The following is a 26,151-nucleotide window of genomic DNA, read 5'->3' as shown; positions in this document are numbered from 1 at the left end:
CAAACTCAGTTTGTGTGGAGTTCCTTGGACTAGATGCTGCAGGGAATTGAATAATGCTGTGTACAACCTAGAGCTAGAGAGTATCAGTCTGGGGAAGGTGGAGAAGTAGTTTTATTTCTTGAAAGTCAATATATTTTTGCAAGCTTCACTAAGGAAGAGTCTGCAGCAGGAATATATTCCTTTTTCCCAATCTTGGGTCATATTTCTTGTGTTATTCCATATTATTCCCCTTATTAGTATTTGAAGAATATAAGATGTACTACTTAAATCTTACCCTTACCTTGTAAATTCTCTTCAGTGTTGTATACTGCTCATACATTCTTTACCATGCTAAAGTAAAATACAATTAGGGTACAGCAGAAGCCCAAACTAATCTAAGGAAAAGTCTGAGCACTAATAATAACATAAATGAATTGAACTCTCAGCTATAATAGTGCAAACCAGATGAAGCTCCACATAAATGGAAGGAATGACATAGGTGAAAATTGACAGAGGAGGAGAGTCAGGCAGAGTGGCCTAATTCAGTTATACTAATTATTTGTAAGTATGCTTACACTTGAGGGCACTGCCCTGGATAATAGTAAAGGCTGGTCCACGCTGAATATGTGTTCAAAAGTTATCACCATGATGACAAGGAATAGTATTCTGTTCTCTCAGATTATGCAGTATGATCTTGCAAGGTCGAACTTGAAAAGAAACATTTTACCAGCTCTTGGCATAGATTTGCTGCACTGCATTGAGAGTTTATAGTAGAAAATTGTGACAAGTACTGTAAAACCAAGGCTGTGCATGGAGAAGTGTGAAGGACAGGAGGACAGGGTGAGTTTTTAAAGTGTTGTACACATTAAGACGCCCATCCCCAATTCACAATTTTGGCATCATTAGGCTGGTCTTTATGTGATGAACATAAAAAAAAAAAAAAAGTTTAGAAATGTAGAAAGAATACATATTTAATACCCATTAAATACCTCTCAGTGTACATTATGCGTGCAGCTTACCAAATCTGTTCTCAGAAGATGAAAGAAAAAAAAATGAGCAACAACAAAAAAGCCCAAAGCCAGGGAAGTGTAAAATAATGTGTACACTGACATTAATCAAAGAACTTCACTAATGGGGAAAAAAGTATGGCAGATGTTTTTAGGAATTTAGGAAGTTTTCTGAAGTAAGATAGAGGAAATATAGGTTAGAAAGGGGGAAAAAAAAAGGCTTATAAATCTTATCTTTTTTTCTCTTCTTTTTTTCCTTCCTCTGAAGGGGTAAAGAGGGAAAGGAAGCTACAGGAGCCATCTTAGACAAAGAATCTCCATTTTTAGTTCACAGTGGAAAAATCTGTTTTATGCTAAAAAGTGCAAGATGTAGAAGCTAGCTGAGATGATACAGTCCAAATACGTCCTTTAGTAACAATATTTTAAAAGCGTGTTTTGTTATTTTAACTTCCTGCAATTTTCTTCCATTATTTAAATTTTAAGTTTTTAAGTAATTGTGGTTTAATGCCTGCATCTTAACTACAAAGAGAGCTGTTTGTGTGACCTGAGCTTCAGGAAGGAAATTCTTACACATCTATGTTGGTCTCCTTAAGCTGGAGGACAGGGACATAGACTAGTTTCTAAGTCCTCCTTAGGATAAGCTACAGATCTCACAGTGGCATGTCTGAGAGCAGCAACCAGATGAGAGCTATCGTCCAGGACTGGGCATGAGTGACAAGGCTCTCCTTGTGGAGATCACATATGAATCATGTAGAGATTGAACGAGTTTGTTACACATGTATTTCAGGATTAACAACGTGATGATTTGAAGATTCACCTGCCAGTATTTACATAGATAGACTGGCAGATAAGGCCACACAGGATCACTCTGCCCAGTACTGGTGCAGCACCACCTGGCTGAAACCGACAGGAGTTATTAAGAACCTGAAGTACTTCCCTATGCAGGAAAAGACCAGACTCCAGTGATGGCTACAACTGGTTCAAAAACACAAGCAGGGGTTGCTGGGATGTTTTGCTCCACTTCTCCTTTCCTGTGTTTTTCTCTTCCCTTCTTTCTACATATTTAAAACCAAAATGTATGATGGACAGAGATGACTGTAGTAAAGATTCTGTGGAACTTAGACAAAACGGTGACCAACTTCCTTGGTCTATAGTTATAAACCATCTCTTCAAATTTACAAAAATCATGGACCCCAGGGCTTTCACCATCTGTAGCTCTGGAAATCTGATGGACAAACCTTTATTTTGCAGTTCATAATGCAATGCTTAACAATTCTGCCTTCCTAACAATCCACAGCTCTCATTCACTGTAAACATAAAAAGAAGCACATAAAAGCTGAACCAACATAAATACTGGAGGTAAATCCATTTGAATTCATGATACTGTTGTTGTTTAACTCTAGTAGTTCATTTCTCTTGTTCAAGGATAATAAAACGAAAAATGTCCCCATGACATTCAATGGCAGAAATGTCATTGCTGAAATGCCTATGATGTGCAATTAACATTTTTAAGGAGTCATTTAAAAGCATACTGTCAAGTATGATAGATTTGAGATTACACCAAGTATCTATGTTTGGATTTCTGTATAATTCAAGATCTCCCTAGCAAGTTCACCCTTTCCCTTCTGGATATTTATATTTTTCTTTCTCCTTATGTCCACTGTATTGAGGGCATTATACGTATTTATTATTGACTACTTCCCCATGGCAACATTATAATGCTGCATTAAAATTGCAATCACTGGAGTTTCTACCAAAAAAGTTTTCTTTACCTTTTTTTTTTTTTTTTTTAATGTTCTGCTTTTCTCAAGCAGTTGAAAATTTCTCCACAGAACATACTTTGTTTTGGAGAAAAAAAAGTAATTCTCTATTAGTCATGAAGACATTGTCACCAGCAGGATGGAGACTTCAGGTCTAGAGTCAGCATGTTTGCACGGAGAAAAAAACTCCTGGGTCTTTGTTTCTTGGCAGTCCCATCTGACACTTCTACTTAATAGAATGAAAAAGCAGGAAAATATAGAATATATTTGCTAATGTAGCAGAACTGTCTTTAAGCAAAATGTTCATCAAAGTTTCTTGAAGATGCCAGCTAGCTTGTAAAAATTTCTTTGTACAACAACTGAATATTTGTAGCTAAAATGTTCCTTCTAAGACCTGATAGCGGACATCAGTTTTCAGGCAGAGCGCAGACGTTCCCGTCTGACTGTCAGGCACATGAAGAGCAATGTGTCCTCAGTATTTCAGGAAGACGAATGAAGGAGACACGATCCTATTGTTAAATGGCCTGTGTGAAAACCAAGTGCCTACGCGATTGACAAAACACTTACAGATATACTAAAGAGCAACTTCGAAGTGATGACTCTGACATCTCTGGTTCTTTCCAAATCTGTTTTTTCTCTACAGCACCTCAATTAGAAAACAGCTATGTCCAATTTATTGGGAAGTCTCAGTTTCAAATTTGCTAAATCAGGCTCTGATTCAAAGAAAACAAAAACAAAGAAAACAAAAACAACAAAAACAACCACTTCCTTACTATAGTGGATTTGGATGAGGCTTTTGAGAGAAGCCACGCTTTATAAATGTGACTTGCCACTGCAATGAACAAGTTTTCATCTTAACTTGACCCTTAGGAAGGGTGTAGGAGTGCTTGGGGGAACCATATGCTACATGATATCAGACTACTCTTTAAACAACAGTGAGTTTTTTATTACAGAAAGTAATAAACAAGAGTCTAGCACAGAATCTCTCTATGCACCATATAGTTACACATTTGTCTCACAGCCCAGAGCAAAGATTTTTAAATCTACTGTGAGTGTTTTCCAAGCAATGATTATTGCCTTTTTATACCTTCTTTTTCTACACCTTTCTACACTAGGTAAATCAAAATAGGTTTCTGCGTAATTGATATTTAATATGAACATTTGATATTTAATATGAATTGATAATTAATATGAACAACTTTTAGGGGACACTGTCAAGAGGAAGAAAAAAAGCTTCTAAAGACCAAGCCCTCCCTCTGTTATTGAAATCTGCGGCAGTATTAGTCACCCCTCCAGCCCTTTGCTGACTTTTGACACTTCACTTGATCAGAGAGGTGGAATTGGACTGATGAAAGTCCAGCTTTCCAAGGCTCTGAAGTAATACCAAGCCAACAGTGAAAGTGCTACTCTACACACTGTACATGCATATTGGATTCAAAAGAGCCTTGTTACTGCAGATTACCAAGGTCCCACTTCTCAGCTGAGCCACAGTCGTACATCTCGTGCATGCTGTTAAATTGGGGTGATTGAACTGCATTTACACCTTTGTCTACATGCTGTGGAAACCTTCTTATACTTGATAATTGCTCCCATATGAGAACACCAGCAGAATTGGCTCCACAGCTATGGGAATGTCAGATAAGAGGTCATTATTACAGACAACCACTCAAATTTTGTCAGTACAGTGTGTGCCATGCTCTAATCCGAACTGCCAATGGGCAAATGCACTCACAGCTGTATGCAAGGAAAATTCAAGACTGGCATAGATTCTTATTCTATAAAATAGGTTCGCAGGAGCAACACTGAAAAGGTTAAAAATGTGGAAGGATGACAGCCAGCATGATGGGGTGGTCTTGGAAATTACCAGCATAAATATAAAGGAGTTTGCACCTTCCGGCCTCTTCCCAGCTACACATCCTTAATCTAGTTTGATTTTCCTGTGGTAGCAATCTGTCAGATGCATCCCCTTCAGAACAAGATTATAAAAGGAGTGAATCATGGACACATTATTATTCCCCTCAGCATGCGGCACTTTTTCTTTAAGTACAGAAACCATAGTGTGCAGGAAATGATCCATCTTTTAAAATTTGTGTCAACATCTCTCAAAACTCTTGGAGCTGTGCAGCGAATACTGCTAACCATTCTCCTGTGTCTGAAAATCAGTATGATGACAACACTAAAATATGTTACATGTGACACTTTTGTCCTGACCTTACTTTCACTCAAGTCGATCGGCTTTCTGCTTTTGATTTTGATGGGAATAGGGCCGCTGTTTCATTGTCACCTCTCTTGTACCTTCAGGCGCACTCTCCAGCAGCAGTGTCAGCTTGGAGAAGCCAGAGCAAGTTCAAAGTATTTTCTGATGCCCAAGGCAAAACAAGAGATGACCTTTTCCACCAGCAGAGAGCTGCTTATAGGCTGCTACTGAATATTCCACCAACTGTAATGCTCTGCTCCCAGAGCTGACCTGGCTGCACTACATATGAGATGGGTTTTCCTTTTGTTGTCCTTCTCCTCCTCCTCCTAATCCTACGAATTGGGATCATAGTATGATTTTCTCCTGTTCCACAACTTTGTCTGTACTTTCATCTGTGACAAGACACATGCTCTTGTGTCACTTGGCAGAGTGCTCAATGTCAGGCTGCAAAGCACTGGACAACAAACCCAACAAATCCCTTTCCTTGTGCCAAGATTATTTCGACAACCAGGTTTCAGGAATGTGGATGGCTGAGTGATTGTTTATGTCTGGCCATGGAAATTAAAAATGTTGATGTCCAAATGTTTTTGGTCACAAAATAATGGAATAGTTGTAGCTTCCTTAAGGCCACCTAAAGTACCGTGCTCAATATTGTGCCTCAAGATCACAACAGAAACGCCAGTGTTGTTGGACCATGCTAAAATCACTAAACAAAACCTTTTTGTTATAGAGATTTTAAATTCTGGCTAATGCAGAGACGATCTTTGTAGAGTAATCTGACACACAGAATGGAATTCCCAGGGGTGTTCAACGCTGCTACTCTGGTGAGGGAGCAGTGCTAAGCCAATAGGGTGCACACAGAGCTGTCAAATGCGGGACACAAATTGCTGCAAATATTTTACTGTTGCCAAATATATGGTTTGTACTAGAACAAAGAGGTTAGCATATTCCAGATGGGATGGCCTGAGTCTCTTACACATTCTAGACATCCTCATATCTACACACCATTCAACATAAATGATCTTTGAAAATGGACAAATATTTTCTTAAGAACTTCCAGCAGCATTGCCAACTTCCCAGAACTGCATTTTGTTGGGAAGAGAGCTCTTAATTTCACAGATAGGCTGTCTGTGCTACCCAGTTACTTCTATAAAGAGATTTGGCCTTTATGACTAATTGAAAGGGTTTCCCAAAGCAGATGGAGCATTTTGAATATAGAGAAAGGGAATTACAGAAATACTGAGCTTCAAATATTCAAAAATAAAGACAAAATTGTGCCTAAGGCAATACTGGCAAGTAAGAGGTGCTCTGGGCTATCAGAGGTCATCTCTTCATCCTCAGTAGATGTCATGTAGTGCAAACTGACATTATTTCCTGACATCAGTGGATTTTGATTCGATTCCTCTTGCTGATGGTTTGGTTCACAAAAGGAGAATGTCTGGGTAAAATGGACAGAGAAAAGTGAAGAGGAAAAAAAACAGAATATCTTATCTGGCTGTATCAAATTAACACACACTACTTCCATGTTCTTCTTATGCCAGCAGAAGAAAAAAAATGTTTCTGGAATTATTGATGCAATTTACTGGCAAGTACAAATGTATCTTTGACAAGCCAAAGTGAGAAGATAGAACTTGTGAATGAAATGCTGTGTGTGTGTGTGTGTGTAGAGTGGGAAGTAATAGAGATGCAGAAAGCCTGTTGGTCAGGCTGAATTTGTCAAACAAATGACATCTACTTCCCTTCCCCCTACCCAGTTCTTAACCTATACATTAGATTTATGTTACGCTTGGCTAGCCAACATCTGCCATCAAACTCCTGTGATATTAACCGCACAACTTTGGCCCTTTACATGCAGGGGAATTCAGATCAGATGGTCTCTTTACAGATAAATTCTCCTTGCTCAATTGCTGTCCCCTTCTCTCTCCCTGCTTCAGAGCCCTGGTAACTGGTTCTGGGTTAAACAGCAAGCATCTCTGTTAGCTGTATGCTGTTGGCTTATGTTAGCATCACGTGGTCGAGTGTTAAGAGTCTGTGTCAAAGCCCTTTCTGGGGTCATGGACTAACTGTATGATCTCACACCAGTCATTTGTCTTGCCTGTCCTTCTATTAAGCCTGTTAAGAGAAATGATTCAATAGAAGAAAAACAGGAGCTCCTTGAAGACATTGGCACATATGAGTTGAACTTTTTTTGGTGAAGAAGCTATAAAAAAAGACTGCAGTGAACTCTGAAATATCAATTTGTTAAAAAGGCAGTGATTTCCCTTCCTGAACAATGCTTTTCATAGTGTGAAGCCTTGCAAAGGAAAAATGTTGTGTATTTAGAAACATTCTAAAAAGTATTTATGAAGGACTGAGTGATGAGAAATGTTTCAAAAATTATTAAGGCTGCATAAATATCTGTTGTCTAGTAAGTCGAAACTACAACTTAAATCCTGGAAATACATTTATCAACATTTTCATTCCCAGTTGCATTTCTTGACATTTATGCCAAAACGAAGTCCTGTAAAAGGTCATAACAGGACTCACGTGTTATTAAGTGTACGATCGAACAAACAAAACAAATTACCTTCATTCACGCTTGCCTGATCATCCTGTGAACTCACAAACAATAGATCCTGTCCACTTTCTCAGACTCAAAGAAATATCCATCTTGGGTGAAATCATCCATATGCAGAGAGTCAGCAGAAGCTTTAAATGCCTCTGAAGTACTTCAAAGCAGGAATGAATTACGGCTTAAACTCTTTGAAACTATTCTGCTTTCTTTCCTTTTACAGTATCCCAGTGAATACTGGCACACCATTGTGCTAAGTGGTATATTAGTAAAGGATTGCTTCACATACTAGGAGGCCTTGCGGTCCACATCGAAGAAGGAAAAAATACATAAATAAATAAACAAACAAACAAATAAATAAATAAGGAAATGAAGTTTATAAGTTCTATTTATAAATGCAAAAATAAGGTGCAGAGAAAAAGGAGTGTTTTGCTCCAGATCACACTAAATATCTGCAGCAGTTAGAAATGGGACCTCTCATTTTAATGCCTGGACCTCAAGCAGTACCCTTTCTTTCCATGCTCTTAAACAGTATTTACAAAGGCAATACAGGAAATCTGTGGGCGAGGTGGGAACTGAAGCTCCATCTTCTAAATCTATCTTTGGTGGTTTTGTTGCAAGGCTATCCTTGCACTTCCTTTTCCATGCATACATTTAATTTAATTTCTCCCACATTGCTACTTAGACTTTTGGGGACTTCCATAATACTACACCAAAGGCTCCCAATAGCAGCCAGAACTGCTTTTACTGATGTTTAACACAGTATTGAATTTAAATGGTGAACGTATATGCCTTTCTCACACATGAACACAAACTGCCGCATAGGAAAACTTTAATTTATCAAATTAAAATGCACTATAGCACAAATTCATTGTATCACTGCTCATGAATGTTTTTATGTGTTTGATTATTATTTTTTTGTCTTCTATGGTTTTGGCAGTAGATGGAAAGCAATCAAGGTTCCATTTGAAGCAGCCATGTAAGCAATTCTCATTTAACAGAAGACAATGAAAAATTAATATAAACTGAGTGTAACTAAGTTTTCATAGAAACAACAAAACCACTCAGACATTATCATCTTCAACAGCTGTTTACTGTCTTCATTTACAAAATTGCCTGTCAAATTTTACTGTTTCCTCTAGGGAAAAAAAAAAAAACAACCCCAACTGTCTCTCTGAGTTAATAAAATGCTCCATGTGTAACAGGGATATTAAGGATTCCTTTCTTGCAATCATAATACTTAGCAGGGATGATTGAGGTGAAGTAATGTTCAACGCTCTCTCCCACAGGTTTCAATTCTACATTTTTAACTACAGGAGAAAAGTTCAAACATAGCTGTCTGGTAAAAGCCTGAGTATTTTCCTCTCTCTCTTACTCTCTGGAACATCTGTCCCCTCTTTTTGATGGGCAAAGCAACATTTGTCATTCCTGAAAAGCTGTTTATGGTGAAACAACCACAAATTGAAATGAAAATGAAAATGAAAACAAAAATGAAAACATTTGAAGAAACTGCAAAAAGGGTTAATGGAATATTTTTGGTGGAAAATGTCATCAACTGAGAATGTACCTCCCAGCATCAGTTTGTTTCAGTGATGAATTTGGGCTGTAGAATTTATTTAACTAGGGGAACATGTGCAGCTGGTTAATGCTACACAATGCATATGATGGGAAGGATGTCAAATAAGCATCAGAATGAAACTGAAGGGTTCGGGGAGCATGTGCCTGATCCCCTGGCACAGAAGTCAGAGGGGTGGCTAACCTTCAGAAAGTTGCAGGAGTGGTTGCTCACCCAGCAACAACAAAGTCAGCAGTTTAGTATCTCAGGAAAGAGAGGAAGACAGCAATAAGCAGACAAATACAAAACAATTAGTTGTCCCTCACTTGTATATTCCCAGGATGAATGATCTAAAAAGGCCGTCTCAAGTGCTGATGCTGTGCCTGACTCCAGATTTAGGAGATGGGAAGGAGTTAATTATTGAAGGGCAGCTACAGTGAGTGGGGTGCACAGCTCCTATTGACTTCCTTAATGGTGGTAAAATGTGCAAATCCTGTGCACTTGTAGCTGAATTACAATGATTACAAAATATAAAGCCTAAAAAGAGGATTTATACATGAGCAGATTTAGCTGAGACACAGACTCCCTCAAGACCTACAGTTTGTTTACATGCAAAGTAGCCTATGCCTCCTGAAAGACTTTAAATCCTGATGACAATTATATATATATTTATCCACTCTCATAACGTGGCTTGGAACCATAGTTCCTGCTGCTAAATGCCTCAGGGAATATCTACTGGTTATAGGCTCATCCCTGCTTTCTGGCCATTGTCCAACAAAGCACTTTCAATGTATAAACAGCCCCACTGCCTTCAGTAGGTCTGCTCGTATGATGCGTAAGACCATAAGAACACACTGCTTAAATAAATACACAATAACAACAACAATAGCAATACTAATCCCTTCCTTTACTGCTTTCAGACAGATTTTTTTTATCCATGGCTCTTGGGAGTAAAGTACCATTACCGTATTTTAGGATATGCAAGCTGGGAACAGAAAAATGAAGTGACTTGCCCAAGGTCATACAGTAGGTCCATCAGAGAAATAAGGACAAAAACTCTAAGTGCATGGCTAAATTGAGTATTGAAGATTTTGCAGAGCTTTGCCTACTATGTAAGTAAGGCTCTGAGCACTCTGACATTGTGTTAAAGGAAAACAGTGAGCTTACATAATGAGAATAAAATCTTTTGAAAATTGTTTGCATCTGTTATCATGTTAGCCAATCTAGCTTCATCTTCTGGAGAAAGTGCAACTAACAGTGGATTCATATTAAACCTAAGAAATCACAATTTTTTTTATATATACTTTATATACTTCTGATCCAGCTACAGTATCAACTTTGAACACATTCCACTGTTCTAAATTCCTTAACAACAATCAATACACAGTTAATTATAATGAGAAAAAAATAAAGATGCAGTACCAGCTTTAAACAAAAACTAGTAGCTTTAAATGTTCTAAATTCTGAAAATGGAAAGTAATTGTAGAGAAACGGTGATACATCCAAGCAAGCCTTCATGGCCTCCCACAAAAATTTTTCTACCACAGTCATATCTGTATGGATTTTACATTCTCAGACAATGCACATCTACCAATGACTTTGTATATGGTCAAGATGACTGGTGTGGGAAATGGGAAAAACTGCTGCAATCTGTATGCAGTAAAAGAAACTGGAGGTAGACTCAGGCCATCATTCTGTCTGGCTTACTGGCATGGTAATGTAATAAATGTTGGCAACTTGGATGCATGTCATCTGGCTCCAGGAATAAGACAGAGCTAGCACTGGCTGAAATCTGCCAACTGATATATGTATATGTGTGTATATATATATATATTTGTCATCAAAACGTAGTGGCATCAAAATAGAACAGTTTCCATTAAGCATTTTGAGTATGAATAAAATAAAATGCTCAAAATTACATGGACCTTCTAGATTTTCTTGTCCTTCTGGTCAAGGGACATCACAGGGGAGGAGCAGAAAGAAGTCGGTGCTATTCCACATCTTTGATCAGTGAACTCTGTACAATCTCCAAAGCTCTCAAAACAGACACTTTTCAGTATCATTAAATTCACTGTCAAATTGAAAAGAAAGAAAGGTGACATAATCCTGGAAAGTTTTGGAGACTCAGACTATCCCAAATAAAATTGGATATTGAAACATTTTCAACGTGGGTTAGGGCACTGAGAGCTCTTGTTATGAGCCTCCCCTGACGCTAAATGGCCTGGAGATGGCTGTTCAAAGTGCAGTCCAGGCTGGTTCCCTAGACTAGTTATTTCCTTCAAGGCAAAAATGAATGCAAAGTTCTTTTTCAATGCAAAGTTTTTCCCAAATAATTCTTCATATCCCTCCAATGCCAAAGCCCTGCTCAAATGCTGGCATACTCTATGCTAGACTGTAGCCATATCTGCCTTTTCTGTCCATATCCAGTTTGAACCAATAACAGAAAGTTTCCTCTGTGCCCCAAATGGCCATGTTGGCAGTCTCAACTGTGTCCTGCATGCATCATTCTCAGAATCTACAGACCAATTTGCAATGGAGGTTCCTATTACATAAGCTAAATTTTTCCATCTCACTTTTCTACCCCATTTTAAGAAATTATCTTCATTTTCAGGTTCTGTTGTCAGATGTCTGATTAGGATGGGAGGTGAAATTTCTGGAAGTACCTTAGTTCTACTTTCAAAAGTGATGGGGTAGCTCTGGGGTTTTCAAAAGCACAAGTTCCTTTCAAACTACAGTTGCTTTCAAACACATCTGCCTTCTCCCAGGCAGTGGGAATTTGAGGCCCCAGAGCTTCTGAAAATTCCAATAGGTGTCAAAACTGTTGAAATAACTGCTTTTTAAAACTTAGGTACTACAAACTATAGTCATCAAAGTATTTATGCATTGCTTCAGTTGGCACTGCGAAGCCTAAGTGAAACAGATGGCCAACTCAGGTTTCCAAAAGTGACTCAGATACTCAGGAGCCCAACTCACACAGGAAGTCAATACCAGTTAATCTTCTAAATGTCAAATGGCACTTTGAAAATAGAACTTTCCATTACCAATAAGGGCCTGAAACTTTGTGTTTTTTAAATATTTGCTTTGTACCAAGTAATACCCCAGGCCCCACCTGTCTGTCTTTTCATGTTTAAAGGACAAGTGAATTCTTGAGTAACGCAGTCCTCAGAGGCAGGTCACCAGCAAATCAGCCAGCTCAGCAGCACTATGGAATTTTTTTTTATTGTTAAGGGCATTTTTAGGCAAAGTTTAAGGCTTGTCGAGGAGGAGAGAGATAAAGAACATATATACGTAGAATTAGCAGCACAGGCTTCCCTTGCTTCCAATAGCTTTAGTAGTAAAGTAGCAGATACTGCAACCAACCTAGATAGGAACAAAGTCCCCAGGGTTTAATCAGTGTTAAAAGAATCTGAAGCTGAATGAAGGAGGGCTGTGTTAGGTGAGCCTAGGAAGCCTTAAAGACAATGGGTGAGTAATGTAGGAGCATCACTGAGGCTTCTTCTGGATCCCCCTGACATATAGCCCAGCTCTTCTATAGCACGACTCTCCTAGGGCTGGGATGGATTTCTGCTGATGTCTGAGAGCATGACTCAGACAGAACAGGTTGAAACACCAGGAAATAAGAAATGTTTGGATTCTGTCCCAGAACACAGCACCTACGACAAAGTGCAGTAGTTTTAAAGTCAACATTGTGAATACAAGATATCAACCATTTCCCACTTCTGACACTATAGCCTCTGGGACTGGCACAGGCCAAAGCTCAGCTCATGACAGAGAGTTCCCATGGATCAGCCATTAGATGATCCAGAGGTCACCAGAGCAACTTCCAGTACATTTGTGCTACAAACAGGTAATTAATCAAATCAATATTCCACCCAGAAATTGACCGAAACAGGAGGGACAAATGAGTTGAGTGCATTTGGTATTTTCAACCTGAACGTCAAGTAGATGAATAATGGCCAATATCTCCACTACATGTCTTAGAAGAGGAAGAAATTACGGAGGTGATTTCTACCCACATCAGTAAATCTAATACAGAGCAAAAAAAAAAAAACAGATGAATGCAGAAACTGCTTACAGAAGAGACTAGTGGGAATCCAGTCCTACAAAGATTTTGAAGGTTAATTTTACAGATTTTTAGGAAGCTCTGGAAAAGTCTGCAGGTTCAGGACTTGCCAAGCTATATTTTCCAGAATCATCAGAATGTATTTCAGTTTCAATGGAAACAGATTTGGGTTTGATTATATACATTCCCTTGTACAAGTGTCAAAAAAGAGAGCCAACACCAAAAGTGGTATACAGTAAATGATAAAGTTAAATGTTTAAAGTATATATTTCTCCCTAACAACTTAGCTCCCCACTCTTAGCACTATGCTGTTTTCAATACAAAAGACTTTATGGTACTGGCCGCAGGGAGAAGGGTGACTTCTCTTAAAAAAAGAACAACCATTATAGTTTTGGATTCTCTTCCAAGAGTAGTAATTTTAATACCTTCTTGTAAAATTTAAATTACATCTAGTTAGCAAAGTGACAATGACTTTTGGCATATTTTTTCTGCATCTAATTATCACTTCCATTCACTTAAATTCTCTTTTTCCCTACAGAGGATTATTGTCATTAAGCTATTTAGAGTGTGACAATAATTGAGAGGTTTTGGCTATCGCGGTCAGAAGAATTAAGATCTGAGAAAGAGTAATAGAGAGACAAGGGAGACAGAAGTTGAAATGCTCACATAATCTGCACCTGATTTTAATTAGGGACAGAAAACTTTTAAGGTCTCGAGAGAGATTTGGTCTGGATGAACATCTCTTCATTTCTATCATGCTCACACAGAGTGCTTCTCCTCCCTTCAGTCCTGCCAAGCCTGACCACTTGGTGACCCAGCTAATTAGCCCCTTTGACTCTTTTTCTTCTTCAAGTCCTCACTGAAGAGACAGGGTACGCAAGGTCTGTTGAGCTGGTGTGTAGTTCAGAATGAAGCTGTAGAGCGTCTTAGGCTTCTGAACTGCGGAGAAGCCTTGGGATATGAAGGGCCCATCTCTTTCCCTGCTACAGATGAAAAGCTAGCAGCAACTATGAAATTAAAGGGTTTACCTAGTTGCTTGAGTCTGTCTTCAGTGACATCTGGAATAGTTCTAATAACTTCTTGTATTGCCAATTGCAGAGACTTCATTTTAAAACCAGCTGTTGAGGTACAGCACTCAAAACAAAGCCAGTGAAATCAGTATTCCTCTGAGAGTGGACAATGGTGAAGAGAGGTCACACTTCTCAAACATTTATAAAGTCAGAGCCTGTTTACGCACAGTGTGGTTGGCCAGGTCTGTGAAAAACACTGCCCTCAAATGTCCTAAGTTCTGCTCTAAATTGAAGTCTGTTCTGTGACTGTGGATATATTCTTAGGTGTTTTGTTTTTTAATGAATTCATACAGTGGTTCAGATCCAGACAAATCTCTACTGATTTCCATCATTGAAGGATGTGGCAATTATATAATGTCTGATGACTACATTTCATCTCACCTCAGCAATTCTGCCAGCCCCAGGAATACTGAAAAGAACAGGAGAGGCTGCCTGTCAAAATAACATGTACAGCTTTGATTAACAAAACATGGCAACAATCCCCTTCTTGAGTGGTTCTGGGAGAAATGTTAACAAAAGCTGAGTTACTAGCCAGTTCCTTGTGATCAAGTCCCCTACACTAACCATCATGATTCTAGGTTAACTTCTGTAAATAAAGAGTACTGTTAGGAACTGCTTGTATTTACTACTACTTGTATTTAAATATCATTCATCTGAAATGCGTAGGAGCTTACTAGTTCATTGTGAGGAAATCAGAACAGGTAAAACCAAACTGCAAGTGAGCAAGTACAGATAGCCAAACAGATATGAAGCAATGAACAAGATCTATCTGTAAATATTCCTTCTCAGTCAGTCTCATTAAATTTCTGAGCATTTCTCCAGACAAAAATTGAGAAATAGCATCTCCAAGTGGAGAGCCTCACCATCCTATTACGCTTTTTCACAGATGACAAAAATGCCATGAGAAATTATAATAAAATACAATTAAAACCTCTAAATCTAGCTGAACAATTGCTAAACTAACCAGACAGATTACATTCCTTCGGGGACTGTCAGTGATACTTGCTGAGCTCTGGTTTGGTTGAAATGTTGTAGTTGTAACAGAATATTTCATGGAGATTATATACATCAGAAATGTCTTTTGCCTTGTGCATTAAAATGAACGTTGCCCCACAGGAGCTGTAAACTATTTTGGGTAAGAGCACTGATACAAACATTGAAATTCTTGCTAGTTGACTTATCAGCAATGCTTTGGTTGACAGAGCACTTAGCTTTCAAGCCATCTGATGGCATTGCTAAATACGCCAGTCTCATTAAAAGTAGCTGAAATCAGAATGAATTCAGTGGCTGAGGTCACTCGAACTCTGGCAGAGTCATTATTGAATTTCTACTAGTGTGATTACAAAGAGTGCATGCTCAGTCCATTAATTTGCAGCATGGAAACCAAAAATCAATGGGGTGTTACTTAAAACTCCTTTTGTAATAATTACGATCATGTATGCAGATATACATATGGTAGAGTAGTGTGCAAGCTGCTGTTCACAGCCTTGAACAGGAAAGACATTATCTAGTTTTCTGAGCTCCAAGCCAGGAGAAGGAAGGAGAGAACAACAAAAATTTAGTCTAAACTTGGGGTGAAATTCAGACCGCAAAGAAAATGTTGCTGTTTGCTTCAATGAAGCTAAGGTTTCTTCTCTGTAAATTTAACTGGAACTGAAATTCCTGGAATTCAGCAATCTGGAATTCAGCATAGGTCTATCAAATATCTCTGCTACAACAAGCATCTCAGTTTTCTTTAATAAATTTGCTTCCCAGTTAAATTACTAACATGTTGGTAAAGTAATAATGGGAAACATCTATGAGTTCTTTGTGAATGATAGTGTGACAAACTGGTATACATCATTTCAGCAGACTGATTTATACCATCTGTGGACACTCCTCATTCAGACCCTTCAAAGTAATACAGATGCATCACAGATTTCTTCAGGAAAAAGCACTGGATTTCCTTGCTTAAGGAAAAAGTGCATTCAAAACACATTGGCAACATTTGTATAACATTGTTACTCCAATTTAATTTTTCATTCTTAATTGTGAAAGTGTTACAGAAGAGCATGATTGCTGATCTTAATCATCCAATATCATTTACTGAAACTAACAGAACCCTACGGGTCTTATTTAGTCAAGATTTCATGGATCCTAATGAAGTTTTTGAGAACTCACACACATCTCCCACCTTCCAAAAGAGCAGCCTACTGCTCCCTTGTTCAATTGCCAGGAAATATACAGTATCCTCCAAACACATCCTATGTCCCTTCAGACCTGCCAGTGTATGTAACCAAACCCAATTCAAACCAGGTGATTTGTACAAGCACTTGACAGAACAAGACAAATTCTACACTGATTTACACACTTAAGGGACTGTGGCTGCACAGCTCAGAAAAAAAAAAAAAAGCTGCCTTTTAAAATGTATTTGTGTATTTGTTGATGATCACCACGAAGTGATAGCAAAGAAAAACCCTCCTTCATACCTAGAATGTGAAATGCCAGAGGTCTCCCTGCACCTTGAATTATAGATAAATACAATTTGCAAATGATGACCTATAGAAACCAAGAGAGTAATTACACTTTCTTGTGTGAAGGTTGGTTATGTGGCGAGAACTGCAATGATCTCTAACACTTGTTTTTTTTTTTTTTATTAAAGGAATTGTTTTGTCTACAGCAAAGATTTTTACTTTCTAAGCATGTAAAAGCATGTGTTATCTCTATCTACTATGCAAAATTTGCAGGGAGAATTAGATGAAATCCATCATAACAAAACGTACAGAGTCCTTAGTTTTGCCGAGTTGTGTTATGTCCAGCTTGAATTACACAAAACGTTGTTTGCTAGCAGTGCTCATATGCTCTAAAGTGTTTGCAGAACAATGATGCTGCTGCCGCATTCAGCCTCAAGCACTGGTAATGTGGCTTATTAGTAGCTATGTTACAAGTCAATATTCTCCCCATATCAGCCTGAAAAGGTTTAAAACATGCTTCACACCAGGGAATGGATCCATTCAACTATTTTCAGGCAGAAACACAGAATTAACCAGATAAAGGAGGTGACTATTTATTAGTATAGTAGGATCCTTGTCACAGGCTTAGATCTCGCTGTGCTGCATATTGCCCAAATAATGAACACACAGCCTGCTTCAGCAAGCCTACCAGTATAAGCAGGAAAAAAGACAGCGGATGGAGAGAGATAGACAAGAGTGCATAAAAATATTGAAAAAGTAATACAAAGCTGTAGGAAGAGAGCTGTACCCATTAGACGCCCTGTCATTGCTATAACTTTTCTAAGATAACTGAAGGAGAGTAAGGTTTTCCAAGAACTGATGTAATGTTGCTGATGCACTACACATGGGGATGACATTTCAGTAGGGGACAGCATGAAAGGCAGCCTGAGACATGAGTGTCTGAAGGAACCAAAAACACGTGGAGTGATGCACTACCCACAGCTGTCAGACCAGGTCTCCAAAATTGTTTGAGTTCAGGACCTTATGCTGGTTTGGTATTCAAAGCAACATATTTGCAATCACAGAACTGGATACCACAAATGAGTTTAAACAAACATCTTATGATTGTGCAAGGCTTGATCTTGTTTTAAATTACAAGAGTGAGAATCAGTAGATTAATATCATTCAACTCAGTGGAGCTAAACCAATGTAAAAATGGTGTTAATGACACAACAGTTAGGTCTGCCAAGTGTTTATGAAGACCAAGCTTCCTTTATAAACCCTGCACATAAGTGATTTTAAGTGATAATTTTAATGTGCCTATAAAATTATTTTTACATTACAATTATCTCCAACTGGAAGATATGTGATGGGTGTAATGGCAGAGGCTAATGAAATGCACTTAAACTCATTTTGAATTTTTAAAAAGAGAAAAAATGCAGTGTGTAAAAACACGAATATTCTGTCTTTCTATTATTTAGGCGCTGTGAGACATACAATGCTGAAAGACAGATGATGAACAAAGAGGCAGTAGTGCAGCAGGAGCCATAGAGGTAGCAGGAGCAGTGTCTAGCCATCACTTGCCACAGGTACACAAGTAATGTCATGTATTTGATTACATACGCTCGCAACTGTGAATGGAGGTTAATGACTTGAACTGAAGGGACAGTCAGGAGCGGTGACGGGAGGGACAGCCCCACACAGCACCACCAACACACCGTGAAATCCTCTGAGTCAGCATTTACCATAATCTGCTGATTTTCCTACCAACCTTGCTTAACTTGTAAGGCTTACAACAAAGACATCTATATAGTAATTTTCTGCCTGTCTCACACAGCAGCCACCATTATTATATAATAACAAAATAAAGAAACAGAGAAGATATTTTTGTCTGTGCTTAAAATAGGTAGTAACTCAAAACTGAAGCATCTTTGAGTGGAAAAGTAGATCTCAGTAAGAGTGCAGAAACATGTGGTTCACCTGGCTAATACAGCACGCTTCATCCAAGGCAATGCAAAGGTCTCAAGCAACTGGTGATACTTTCTCACGGCCAGCTGGTTAGCTGCTACTGCTCCGACAGAGGTGGGAGACGGGGAAAACGTTCAAAATCATCTAATTCTCTTGAGATTGCAGTAGATTTTCCAGAGGTCTCTCTTGACCACTTTTAAGCACCTTGGAAACAAGATGCTCATCAGCGTTTTGGAGGAGAAAAATGAACAGATTACTTGCATGCTTAGGATTGCTGCATACTATCCCTACAATAAAACTCAGAGCAAATGAGTTCAGAGGAGTTTTGTTTTCACAAAATTCCTCAAGTAGCAATGATATAGAGGATTTACATGTGTATGAAATATTTCAATTTACTCTGCTAAATACTAACAAAGATCTTATTCACTATATTCTACAAAGGTTTGGCTTTTGGTGCTTTTTCCTAAATTTTCTTCATTCTTTTTTGCCTGACTGATTTATTTCCTCTGCTGTGAAAGTTACAGAGGAAAGCAGAGTTGCTTGGCATCATGATGTGGTATTGCTGAACTCAGCTGTTTATGGCTTTCAGCAGATGTTTCTGCTTCAAAGAGAGTGTGAGGAAAAATATACATGCACAAATTCCGCCCCCCCCCCCAGTTCTGCATCTTTTGTCTCTTATCTTCCACTGTCTCCAAATCACAAGGAAGGCTGCATGACAATAGCTACTAAAACATCCTACCCATGTCAAATCTCACAGACAAATGAGAGCTGACCTTGTCCAAAATTAGAACTCATGATTTAAAGTGCAAAGAAAAAATATTAACAAAAGTGTCAGTCCACGAACATGTTGCATCAGAAAGATTTTCACAGACAACCTGGCTAAGAATTACATCTTATTAAAATGGAAGGCGATGAGGATTGCTGTGTGCAAGAGGTGAGAAGACAGCAGTTATTCTGCAGAGGATGCAAGGGGGGCGGCCAGCCTTTCCTACTATAAAATCCAGGAGCTCTACAAAACACAGACATAAGCCAAAGACTGAGAAGGAGACTGTATGTTTTCTAGTCAATCTGTGAGAAATTACTGTTTTGTCAGAAATCAAAAAATAATCTCATCCTGGACATCAGGAATTACAGTTATTACTGAATTTGCCCATCAATTTGAAATGGATATAAAACTCTCCCATTATTCCATGATTGCACATCCTATTCAATTTAATATGTGTGGGGCTCTGCTCTATTTATATAATAATGAAATAAAACAATACCTCCAACCTGACTGGAAAGCAGGAGGGCACTGGCAGCAAATGAGACAACTTTCTCAGTAAGGCTGGATTACTGCACACATTGGCTAAGTGTTCAGCATTTGGTTTTGATAAGCATTGTAAAGAGCATTTCCAAACTGTCCAGATTTGCTGAGCAAACAAAATCTGATGCTTTCACTAGTGCAAGAAATATTTGAAGAATGACCTTTCTCTTCATGCTTTAGTTTTTCTTCCCAACAGACCCGGAAACTCCAAAGTAGACACACAAATACACACCAAAACAAAACAAAAAACCAAACAATTAATTTATTGGAACTGGGCTGGAACTTCTGTGGAGATCATGGATGGGCCTAATTTTGTGCATCTTGCTATCTCATCTCACTTAATTTCTTTTCTTGGACAGAAAACTCATGGGATTGCCTTATGCAGATCCTGTTGGTTTGCTTGGCCTTTTTCTGTCATAAAGCAGGTATTTATGCTCATACAACGAATGTGTTAAACACACATTTCCAGCAAGACTATTTACTGATAGTAGTTATTTATTGTTATTTATTTGCTTATTGGCAGGACCAAGACACACCAGCTATGGAGCAGGGCCTTGCAGTGGTAGGTGCGAGATGAAAACTAGACAGACAGATGCTGTTGTCATGACGATTGCTATAGTTATCTCAAATTCGATCTTTCTGAACTTGCACTGCTGAGTGCATGGAAAAGAAAAGGCCCTTCAGCCTCAGCAAGAGTCCTTGTTCATGAGGGCTCCCATGAAATTCACTTTCCCTTAATGCAGCTGAGAGCTGCCCATTAAGTCAAAACCACTCAGGACTCATAAGGTTCAACCAGTGGCCCTGCTCTCCACAAGTACCCGATAAGACGGCGAGGCACAAGAAACAAGTGTTTCCCTTCAAGACAGTTTGTGCAGACGCTGCAGCAGCCAGGCAGAGTGAGGCAATGGTAACTGTGCGTCTGCCTCTGTCCTGCAGACAGCTTCCTCTTGAAAGAGATACGAAAGGCATCCTTCATCCCTCCTCTGTCCCCAGGTCAGTGCTTTGATAAACACTCCTGACGTTCAAAGCAGCAAAAGAGGAACTGTATGAAGGGCTCCTTTGGGAAGCAACCTTTTAACCCAAGTCTTCTGTGCCCTAGAAAAGACACTGTTACGAGGCACAGCTGGCTGATCCTCCGCCATATGTGCAGATGTCCAGTATATCTTTGGCACCTACGTCGTATGCTTGAAGACATCTGTGCCCTAATTTGACCTGAAGCAGGCATCCTAACATAAAGGGAAATCTTAGAATGCAAAGACAGCAAGCAAAGATAAATTATTGGGTAAATCAGACAAGAAAGGGTGGAAGGAAAGGATCTTTAAAGCAGTAGGTAAAGGCTTAGCTGTATTATTCCTGAAACTGTTACTGCAAGCTATGTGCATAAATTCTCCCGTGTCATTTTAAGCAGATGGATGCACATCACAGGAATGACTGGCCTTGCAAGCTCTGAGGGTTGCACTGGTAACTTGCCAGCAGACTAAAAGACTGCACCTAATTTGCACCAAAATATGCATAATGCTTAAAGCATGATACTCAGGAGGCCATAACACTTGTTCGCATGTGACTTTTATATAAATTAAAGGAAATTGCTTCCCTCTTGGGCTTCAATGGTAAAGGATATCCACTGCTGATGTCTTCCTTCTAAAGCATCTCTCTGGCTTGGACAAATCAGTTTCTGCAGATGCAGATATGACCATATAAGACTTCCCAAGCAGCTAATACTACAGTAGTGGCACGTGTCATGCCAGCTTGGATCCTGCCTCAATTAACAGTCAGAAGGGCAAACAACTCTATGGAAAAAATCCTGATCCATGAGCACCAAACCTCCAAGTCCTTGTGAAGACAGATGTCCTCTGCTCAGACTGCAAGGTTTTGTGGTCAGCAGGCACCACTGCCACCTTGCTGAGCTTTGCAAACCACAACGACCCCAAACTGTGCCAGGGGAAGGTGACCCAGATTCCAAATAATTAATACCTTCAACCCTGTTTGTAATGTCTGGATGCTCTTCTGTGTACCCATACATTGGGAATGCACTGCCTGTCTTCAAGTATAGCCAGCCACACACACTGCATGGCTTGTGGTTTTTCGAGTTTGAGACATGTTGTTCACATATGCTTCATTTTTTTTTTTCCAGCACAAGAAAATTTCACTTTGCTGAAACCCCTTGGCAACACATGGTGCTGCCAGACAGAGGAAGGACCTGCTCAGAACTGTGTAATGGCTTTGTTGCTTTCCTCTGTGCCCTGATGATATGAAACACAACCTGGTAACATCATTAGCTCTTTGCATGTGAATGCAATGATACCCAGCCAGTGTAAAAAAAAAAAAAAAAAGTAAAAAAAAAGTGTTGTGGCAGGGGAAGTGATTGTGACACAGTCTGAAACATAAACATAACATCTGGAAGCACTCTTCCTGAGTCTGCCTCTTTATCAGACAGATGGCTGGAGAGCTGTAAGCCCACGGGCCTCTCAAAAGGTTCAAGGCCAAGAGGATAAAGTGCTACATCACAGCAGTTTTCCATTATGTCAGTTTTTCTAAACGTCTCTCCGTTCTCCCACACTCTGTTTCTCTGCCCAGTTATGGAGACAGGCACTGCTGTGTTGGCAGAAATCAAAAGCACTGAGTGACTCTGTTCCTGTGCAAACAAAACAAAACATCCACAGGCAGAAACATCAGCCCAAGAACAGACTGAAGGCAGCTTGTACCAGCCCATTGCCAGGTTTGAAGAAGCAGGAAGGGAGTTAGGTCTAGATTAGCCCCTGTTGCTGCTACTTAGTGCTTGACATAGCAGATACAGGATACTCCTGCTTTGGCAGAGAAGGCAGCTTAAGAAATTCCCCCTTCTCATTCCTACCCTTAATCCATTGTTTTCATCCCCAAGTCTGGCAGCATACCAGCTGGTAGAGGTATGCCATTAAAAAAAAGTCTGTGAAAATTACTTAGGTTAAAAATAACCTTTGGTCTGTCTTGGAACAGCCTTTATATGCTGTGGTGACAGTCCAGAATAAGCTACACAACAAGTATGAGACTTTTCAGTGAAGCTGCTCTCAGGGTAGATGTGGTACATCATAAATCAACCATACTTGCCTGGAACCAAACAGAGGCAAGGCTAAGATATGGAACTGATTGTGATAGTAACCAGAAATATCTCTTCGTCTGTCCTGAGGACACATTTCAAACCCACCAGCTGTCCTCCAGACATGAGAAACAACAAGGGAAAACAACTGACCAAGCAGTAGTCTAGCCTTGTTTTCACTAATCAACACACTGTTGCTATCCTCATCAATAGTTACTTGAATCTCAGCACAAATTGCATTATGAGGCACACAAACATTGCTGATTTCAAGCTGTTTTCAGCTATTTGCTGCAGTGGTAAAGTTTTTCTGAATAAATCAAAGTTAAGGAGCTACGGCTCTTTGCTTTAGTGGCACAAATTTAAACAGAACAAATACTACTTAAAAAGTAAAAAAACATGGCCCACATATTCTCAAAATGTAAGCGTAAACAATTATTCGTGTGAGGTACCTAAAGCATGTCCCTTGGTTTTTATTACTTATATAATGTGAAAGCTGTTACCTGCTGAGTGGTGTTGCACCCGGATACAAACTGCTTGCTTCAAAACGCTTGCACGCTTACAAAGTAATTACAGCCATACACTAATGATAGTAGAAAGATGAAAGAAAAGAAAAGCAACATGGCAAGAAAAATGAGTTGTTTTATGGAGTCTGGGGGTTTGTTTCCAGGGATGTGAAGGGGAAGGAGTCCAATGGTTCACCATGGTGTGTCAGAGAGACTCCCAAGTAAATAAGAGTGTGCAGAGAAAGGCCAGGAGTTCCTGTTCACGTGCTTAACTACCTAACACATCACCTTCTTCATTATGATCAGAAGGAGCTCTGGGATGAGGTTTTATCTTGTTTCCACAAAACAGTTTGCAGGAGGCAGCATACCAATACACTGAGAATTTACTATTAATTTAAGAAATATTCTGACTTTTCACAACCAACTGGGCACATGTGACAACACAAAGGGAGAGCCAAATTACTCCTGCTGGTTGCAGTACAGAGGAATAAAGCATAACTGCAGAAGACCTTTCGTTTTCCTTTCCTGCTAGCTCATTCTCTGAGCTGTGATAGAAATAGCTGGTCACGCAAAGAAAAGGAACATACTATCATCCTCACAACAGGCTGTGTGAGTGTTCATAAAGCACTCAAGAAGTATAAATGTTTACTTACTTTTCAGAAGCTCTTTGGTGAAGGCCATGGAAAATAACACTCCCTGCTTAAATTAACCAACGTATCTGTGAAATCACTGAGTTTACTGCAGGAGAAAATTAGTCTGTGTTGATGCTGGAGCTCCAGAGTGGTAGCTCACACGTACGCTGACCTTGCTACAGAACTGCACGTTGCCCAGATGCCCTACACTGCTAAACCACTCTGAAAACGCTGGCGGCAGCACAGAAAGATCCCATTAGGGGCTTGCAATTCTTGACCAAATTAAATCAGTTTAATAGAATATTTGTACTCTGCACAGGGGGCTCCAAGTGATGCTCAGTAATTGTAATGCCTGCTACATCGTGTGCTTTCCCACTGGGATCTCAGTACACACACCCCTAAGTTTCTCCATCAAGCTCATCCTCGTATATTAACATTTCATTCAAACCTAGGCTTGTCATGCTTTCAGAAGACAGGGACTATTTACATACACAAGTAGAGAGAGGCGTTAATTAAAACATTGACTTTTATTTGCATAATCAGCGCTAAAAATATTTTTATAGGTTAATTAGACTTTATGCAAATTGGATTAAGAAGACTTAATTTGGGATTTGATAACCTGAGTATTATAGTTCTGCAGTTGTAAATACGTTCAGAATCACATGCTGTTCTATAGCCATGTTTTCCCTTTCAAACTTTTTTTTTTCCTTACTTCTGGCAGACTTAAATGAGTTATTTTTCCTTTCCTCACTCCACACCACCCCCGCCCTCACCCCCCCCCAAATCTCCACTAAAAATCTCACTAGCTGCAATGATACTAAGTGTAAATACAATGAAAGAATGAGCTGCTCTTGACAAGAGAAATTTCCACACTTTATGGAAGTCTAGTTTTCCCAGGCACTCAAGCCAGGCACAGAATATAAGTGTTAAAACCTGCTCATGTTTTCTGTGCCTGAAGATAGTACAGATCCACTGCATGCGAAAGCAAAAGCCAACACAGAATCCACTGAAGAGTTTATGATACTCTTCAATGAGCCCAGGTTTGAGGCTAATAAGCATAGCGCTTGGGAAACATTGCTCAGATCTGTACAATGGAAATGCTCTGCGTGGACTAATGAACAACAGTGTTGTTAGACTTCAAAAGATGACACCCAGCATGAGCCAAATGATTTCCACTGAAACCAACAGTGTACAAATTCACTGCATGATGTGGAAGACAATCAGAGTTCCTGAAAAAGCACCACTTCTATGGCTGTGGAACAGCTAGACTAACTCTCAGTACAAACATCAAACGGGAAAGCAGGCACTGGCAGGGCAGCTCATACTGGTGCTTCCTGGAGTGTGTGGCTGCCTCTGACAGTTACCAGTGCATGGCCTAGCAAAGGAAACTCTAGTTCTGGAAGAAGAAATGATTTGCAAACAGGGATTCTGCCATATTACACACAGGACACTAAATACTGAAAGCTTTAAATTATCCTGTACCAATGCCTGAAAGTTACAGTGGCTCATCCTGGAAGAATTCATTACTTGCTTGGTGAGCCAACCATGGAGGCTGTGGTATGTTCAGAGAAACAAGGTCAAAACTATCTAGCCAAAAAATTACGTTCAGTAAAAACCTTTAAAATTAAGGATATTTATATCCATGCCAAAATGATCCCCTCTCCCAACCTTAGGCCTATTTTTTTCTCTCATTTAAACTGATTAATTTCATTACCTGGAAACTGAGATGTCCTGTTATAGATCAGCAGATGGTACCATAGTTAACATAAGTGTCTCCAGATTTCCAGGCTACAATTTTAATAGCTATGAGTACTGGTAATGTGAGCCCTAAGTCTTTCAACCAATGAATGGTATCATGGATATAAATGAGTTTAATGTGCCGAGAAGATGAGGTTTCATACCTGTTCCTTGAACTTGGTGCTATCCTCTGACAAATAACTGTTGCGGTCGAATGCTTTCCACCATTCCCCACTTCTTGTTTCACGTCCCATTGCTGGGGATCACTTGTCTTTGCACTGAGAATATTTACACCTTTCTTCACCTTTGCCCTGT

The 26,151-nt window shown here is 39.3% G+C and overlaps 1 protein-coding gene across 5 annotated transcripts in view; it reads right to left on the bottom strand.

Moving 5' to 3' along the window:
* TMEM132C (transmembrane protein 132C) overlaps positions 1 to 26,151 on the bottom strand; it is a 205,090-nt gene that overhangs the window by 65,140 nt on the left and 113,799 nt on the right. For 4 of the 5 annotated variants that reach the window (XR_013940466.1, XM_080560172.1, XM_080560169.1 and 1 more), the window contains exon 3: positions 26,001 to 26,147. The exons of the other annotated variant lie outside the window; for it this stretch is intronic. Coding sequence is in view for 3 of the 4 variants with exons in the window: in XM_080560172.1 (XP_080416298.1) it covers positions 26,001 to 26,147 (147 nt within the window). In the remaining variant the exon portion in view is untranslated. The remainder of the gene's footprint in view (positions 1 to 26,000; positions 26,148 to 26,151) is intronic. 5 annotated transcript variants of the gene reach the window in all.

This window comes from Anser brachyrhynchus (genome assembly GCF_964034855.1).
Source record: "Anser brachyrhynchus genome assembly, chromosome: 17".
NCBI classification, from domain to species: Eukaryota; Metazoa; Chordata; class Aves; order Anseriformes; family Anatidae; genus Anser; species Anser brachyrhynchus.
Note: the sequence above shows the minus strand (reverse complement) of the source record. Positions and strands in the feature narration are given on the sequence as shown.